The 6,235-nt window shown below is 38.6% G+C and overlaps 1 protein-coding gene across 9 annotated transcripts in view; it reads left to right on the top strand.

The window, feature by feature from the left end:
• The first annotated feature begins 323 nt into the window (after positions 1-323).
• The window catches only part of DDX60 (DExD/H-box helicase 60), a 46,346-nt gene continuing 40,434 nt past the window's right edge, over positions 324-6,235 (top strand). For 8 of the 9 annotated variants that reach the window (XM_009635330.2, XM_035890887.1, XM_035890883.1 and 5 more), the window contains exons 1-6: positions 324-435; positions 1,725-2,102; positions 2,235-2,304; positions 3,957-4,134; positions 4,273-4,614; positions 5,100-5,207. In XM_009635330.2, coding sequence (XP_009633625.1) covers positions 1,739-2,102; positions 2,235-2,304; positions 3,957-4,134; positions 4,273-4,614; positions 5,100-5,207 — 1,062 coding nt within the window. In that variant the 5' untranslated portion in view covers positions 324-435; positions 1,725-1,738. The remainder of the gene's footprint in view (positions 436-1,724; positions 2,103-2,234; positions 2,305-3,956; positions 4,135-4,272; positions 4,615-5,099; positions 5,208-6,235) is intronic. The other variant, XM_035890882.1, reaches the window with a different exon arrangement.

Here is a 6,235-nt window from a genome sequence, read left to right as displayed (position 1 = left end):
GGCTAGAGTTGGGCTTAGTTCTGGGGCGGCTTCGGTTGGGTTTAGGCATGGTGCTGGGGTTGGGATCTGAGGTAGGGCTGCAGTTGGTTTTGGGCTGGACGAGGTGGCTGGACAGCATGCAGGGGAACATCTGGGACTTAGCAGGCAGCACAGGGTGGAGAGGCAGGTGAGGCTGCTGGCAGGGTGTCCAGGCCACCTGGTTGCCTCTGCCCTCGCTGTAGCCCCAGGCACCTTAGATGTCAGCGTGTGCACTGCAAAAAAGCACTCATGCGCCAAAGTATTTAAGCCTTTTTGTTGTAAGGAAATATAGCAGTCTGCACATGAGTATGTACAGATACAGCTTTGCTTTCTTTGACAACAGCTGACTTTACATTTCTGATATAGAAAGTCACACTTGCTCTGGAGACTGCTGAAGCAGTGATGGTAATTTGCTAGGTAAGTGACAACTTCAGCATGCAAAAATACATGATTCATCCCAGAATGGTGTTCTCAAGCCTTTGATATTGCTTTTTCAATTTAGGTAAGAACATGGAGAAAAGCATTAGGTTTATTGCTGCCTTGACAAAAAGTATGCATGCAGGTACACAAAAGGCAACTTTATGTAGCTCTGTGTATAAATAGCTTATATTTCATTAAAATAGGTATTAAAGTTCAACCGTAAAGTTACGTTAAGCACACCACTGTAATATAGCACACTGTGTGTACAGTATTTTATAAGGAGATAATAAAAAACGTATTTTTGTTTCTTTTTTTCTGCAACTTCATTTGCTAGGAGTTTAACGCAAGGTGAAAATCAGAAAGAAAATTCTGGTTTAGTTTGCAGCTGAGCTTGTAAAATCTGAAAAATTGATGTTGCACTTTAGTTTCTTTTGTTAATTTTTTAAGAAAGGCTAAAAGACCAAAAATGACATCTAAAGATTAAATAGTCCTTTTATGGTCTCAGGAAAATGAAGGATAACCATATCTTAAGAATGTGAATACTGCAATGGCAAATACTGCAATGATAAGTGTTGCAGGAGGCTGTTACCTGAATGGGAACTAGAGAAAACAAAGTTCAGAAGAACTGAGCTGATGTGGTAGGGCGTGAGCAGGGCTATCCCAAGCTGCTTGTTTGTTCTTTAGCTTGAAGAAACTGAACATTATGACCTTGTAAAGTGAGGAGTTACCCTAACTGTTACAGTTGTATGCTCACTTGAGATTTGAGAATTCTACCCTTGAAAAACAAAAGAAGAAGAAAGCTAAGACTGATCTAAAAAGTGGGATTGATACCAAGCCATGATTACCCCCATCGTTCAATGAAGATGTTGTGGTGTGCCTACTCGTGACTGGACTAGCATGAACAGCGTGGATACGAGTCACTTGAACCAGGAAACATGGATCATTCCTTGAAGTGTACCATGTAGATATAGCTAATACAGCAAATTATGACTAACCCCCTGCAAGGGTCCCCTCATATGAAGCGCAAAGCAGATATGTAATGCTCCTCTTTAGTATACTTTAAGAAAGAGAAAAGCTGATGATTTCCTTATAGTTCATAAAAATATTTATTGATTTTAAAATGAAAATGTCTCTCAGGCATGTTCACAAAATGCTTTCTGATTTTTCTTAAAGTTTTATTACAGTGTGATTGCGAAGTAGATAATTTAATGGTTGAAGGCTCAGAGCATACTATCTTTCCTGAAAATTATCTCTTGGTTACTTAGTTTTCTTTTTTTGGATGCCAGGATCAAGATTTGTGATGGCTTCTGCAAGACGTCATTTCAAGAAATTCGTTCATAATGATGCAAATGGGAATGATAGTAATGATGATAAGGATAGTGAGAGTAGCAACAGTGAGAACAGAGGCTTCACTCCAACAAAGGAACATAAAGAGAGGGGGAGTACAAGTGACAGTGATCAGGAGGATGAGACCAGTGACAGAGCGGAAGCAGCTGTTATGCGGGTGCTTAAAGAAGCGAAAGATAGAGAAAAAGAAGCCAAAGACCCAGATTACAGTAACACTTATAGTACCTCAACCACTGAAGAAGTGACACAGCAGGCATCACAAACTGAAGGCAAGGATTTCAAAGTTCTCCAGCAAAGACATGATTCCCAAAGCCCTGGTGAGGAGCTGTTATTAGCTTATGCTCGTGTCTGTGGCTTTTATTGCATTTTCTTACCTTTTGGCTCTTTTGTAAATAATTGATGTTATGGTTTTATGGTTCTATCGATAACCATGTATGTGGTTATTTTAGAAATAAGAAACCATCTCGAATTCCTGAAGAGGTTGAGGCTACATGTTTGGGCATCCCTATCAAGAGCTCAGTAAGTACAGCAGGGTTCATGGAAAGAAATGTAATAAATGGTAATAAAAATAGTAACTTTGAAGTAAGTAGACTTCACAGTGTAGTACCCCTTAGAGAAAGAAGCTATGTGCTAATCACCTAGGTTTGTGGAAAACTAGGAGACCTAAGGCATGTTTAGGATTTCATAATTCCTCCAGCCACCTGAAGGAAGATTCCTAATAGAATAGAAAATCTGTGCAGAGTAGAGATTGTTTGCACATTTTAGGAACTTATCTATAATTTTAATTATTTTTCAGATTCTGTCATGCTTTTTTTGAGCACGTTTCCTCACATCTTTTAAGGCTACTACTTTTACAGCATTTTACAGCATTTCCTTTCCATATATACCTTCTGTGGTTTTGCATGTCAGTTCTGCATGATCTTCTGCATCTTCAGGTTCTGATTCTTTCCCTTGCTTGATATGGAAAAGGGTTAGCAATAATGCCATTCACGTTGACAGTGAAGAGTCTTCTCTGCATTCTGGAGCTGACATGCTAAAGAGATTAGTATTAATTAAAGGCAAACAGTTTAAGTGTGTAAGACAGAAGTTTGCATAGTTTTTGTTCATGGAAGGCAACTCATTGAATCAGATAACAAACTGGTCCTGTAAACCAGAGGCTGTTGATCCTAGCCAGAAAGGAAAGCTGGGTCTTCCCAGGTGTAGATCTAAGGTGATGTGTATCAGGCATTTTTGACAGCCTTGAAGAAAACAAGCATGATCTAACCATTAGAGTATGGATGTTATCATAATATGCATTAGTACTGTAGTATGTACTAGACAGTGTAGTATGTAATAGACAAGCATGAAAGCAGAGAATCTTTACTAGAAGGGCTTGCCGCCTCTTCATCTGGGCCTGCAAAAGTTCTTCTGACTCCTTGGTCTGTCCTGGGCAAAACATCATGCCCCTGGACTTTCATGGATTCTTAGAGCTGGAGAATGCAGTCCATTCCTGGGATGTATTAAAAACTGCTGAGGTGCTGCCTGTTTATACTTGCCATCTTCAGTGAAAAGGATTTGTTTCAAGTTTGACCTAAGACTGATTAATGCAAATTTTATCAACTTTCATAGTTTTCTGAAATGAGAAGGGGATGAAGAAGTCTTAATTCTTTGGTCTCTTGAAGGAATGTATTGTGATAGGATTCCTCTTCATGTTAAGGTATTTTTCTTGCCATAGACATCCTTGGATGAAGGAGGTACTTGTCATGATAGTTGTTGATAACCCATTTTTAGCTGGAAGCTCAGGCAGGATGGTTCTCACAAGGTTATCTCTTGTGGTTATCTCCTGTAGGGTATTTCTTATAGAACAGATAACACTTTCTGCATAAGCAGACATGGACAAGAGATGCCATGTAAATTACAGAAGCCTCAGATGCTACAGAAGTATCTGGGGTTGTAAAGGAGACAATTGCTAATACATTCAATAACTGAAAGGATTGCAAGCTATTTAGGACTAACCTTAGATCCAAGAAAGATGGTTTGCTGCTAAATTGAGTTATACATTTATTGTTTAGTTGATTTAATTAACAAAAACATTTATTTTAAAATATATTAGTTAGAAAGCAAATTTCTGTCCCATGTGTCCAACTTTTCTTAGAGTAATGTTATGTACATGCTGTTTCATTTTCTTTCAGGTATGTCAGTCTGTTAAAAGACTTTGTTGAGTCTGAATTCTTTGTGATAGATGGGGATTCCTTACTACTTATGTTTTTAGATGAGAAAACACAATATCTAAACTTCTTCTACCAAACTGAATGCTTCCTGCAAGATTTCACTGAAAAAGGAGCAAAATATGTCATTGTTTTCTTCCAGGTACTGAACAAATAATGTTTGCTGTTTAAACCACTGCACTCCTTCAAAAGCAACTGCTTAATTCTAATCAGGATTAGGAAACTATTCCCTGTGTCAACAATGTAACTGAATAATTTCATTGTTTTTTGTTTCCCACAGGATGCAGAACAAATGTACTTTCCGTATCCTCATTTTCTTTTCTTACGTACTGCATTAATAGAACACCTGAGGCATAACACAGGCACCACTGTTCATACAGAATTTTCCAATTGTTTATCATCCAAATGGGAGATTTTCCTGAAGAAAAGCTATCCTTACTTCATCATCGTGTCTGACATAGGACTGACCTCTCTCCAAACAGATTATTTATCTATTTTAATTGCTCATTCATTGTCAAAGAAAATCAACGTTGTGCTTGCTTCAGGGCAGGAGTATGATATTCTTAGAGTTTACGGATATCATGTTCAGAGTGTGTACAAACATAGATTATTTTTTCAAAAGGTAAGTTACACAGCTTCGTTTGCAATAACGGTGTTAGTTCTACTTAGCAGATTGAATTAAAATATCTCAATATGAGTATTATATTTTACATATTAAAATTATAAAGCACTTAATACGTGGCTCATTTTATGTATCTTTGATCTACTGGTCTTGAAATCCTTACAAGCAAGCATTGTGATTCTAGCAAATTCCCTCCCTATTCTCAATAGTCTCATTTCACATCCTTGTTCACTGAAGATATGGTAGTCCCAGGTAGAACCTTTCCAATAATTTCAGTATCACATGTTTTAGTTTACTTGCAATATGCCAGACAAGACTAGCATTTAGGCCAGGGAAGTGATTTTTAAAGGAGTTTTATTTAGAATAGATGTTTCTTGGAGGCTGAGGATTGTTATATATCTGAATGGTTTCTGTCTGTGGCTAGTAGTTCTTAAGCATTGTATCTATTGACTTTTGCATGTAACTTTGAGTTCTGCACTTCTTAGTATCAACAAGATCTGCAACATGCCTGTGAAAACCTAGTCAGATACAAAGAACCATTGGTGTGTCTGTATGAACATCTCAAGCTGGGCCTGAATAGTGTACAAAAAGAGGTAATTGTGTCTCTCTGATTCTTTTTCTTTTTTATCCTCAGGTTGACTGTCTTCCTCCATTCCTTTACCTGAAATTCTTTCCTAGTCAGAACTGGAGGCTCTCTTCCTTATCCTGAAGCGGCACCCTGACTCTGAGAAGGTCTCCTCTGTGCCCACTCTTCTTCACAGCAGCTTGAAGCTGTTTCTTTCTTTAAAATTCATTAAAGTAGGATGGTTCGGCTGGAAGCTGATTGATGGGTTGCCACTTAAGGGATGTTTCCATCTTGGTCACTGTCTTTATGTTATAGAAGATGGGAACCAGCCCATTCAGCAGAAAACACCATCTGTGGCATAAATCCACCCTTAGCTGCCTGGGGGCTGTGGCTACTGCCCTCCAGGTGTGCTGTGGCCATTGACTCATCCCCACGGCAGCAGCTGGCTCCTGAGGGTAGGGTGTGGTAGGGCAGTGGCAGGTGAGAGTTGGTAGAGACATCTCAAAATCTAAACCTTTCTGTTGCAGCTGCCAAGGCTTGCATGCTCCATTAACTAAAAAAAATTTCCCAGATTGTGAATACTTTTATAAGAGCTTGATTACAGTTGCAAGGTCTGTGCTTGTATGATTAAAGTGATGGATTCATTAATCTCATTTTACAGTATTTTAACCTTAAAAATTTGGTGGGTTTATGTATATATTACACCTTTAGCGTTTAATATACCCCTGCCATTTTCCTGAGTGTTAAGTTACACTGCAGGATTGTGACTGTACTTCTGCTCCTGCAGAGAACAGAAACAAGGCTTTCTTGGACTTCAGTGGGAATGATACTGGTCCAGCAAGCTGATTTTTTTTTTCAGTCCAGAAAAAAAATGGTGTTGCTTAGAAAGCATTTTGAAATCAGTAGAAACACAACTTTCTGGCTACTGCTAATGTTTTGTTTTATTATAATTATCTTTCCTGAGGCAAGTTCAATAATTAAATACTCCAGGAGCAGAAAAACATTGGGCAGGGACAGTCAGGGCTGTTGGTGCCCTCAGGGTCATGCCAAAAAAGA

Source organism: Egretta garzetta, unplaced genomic scaffold (genome assembly GCF_000687185.1).
Source record: "Egretta garzetta isolate BGI_Z169 unplaced genomic scaffold, ASM68718v1 scaffold593, whole genome shotgun sequence".
Lineage (NCBI taxonomy): Eukaryota > Metazoa > Chordata > Aves > Pelecaniformes > Ardeidae > Egretta > Egretta garzetta.
This window is presented reverse-complemented; position numbering and strand designations above follow the sequence as displayed.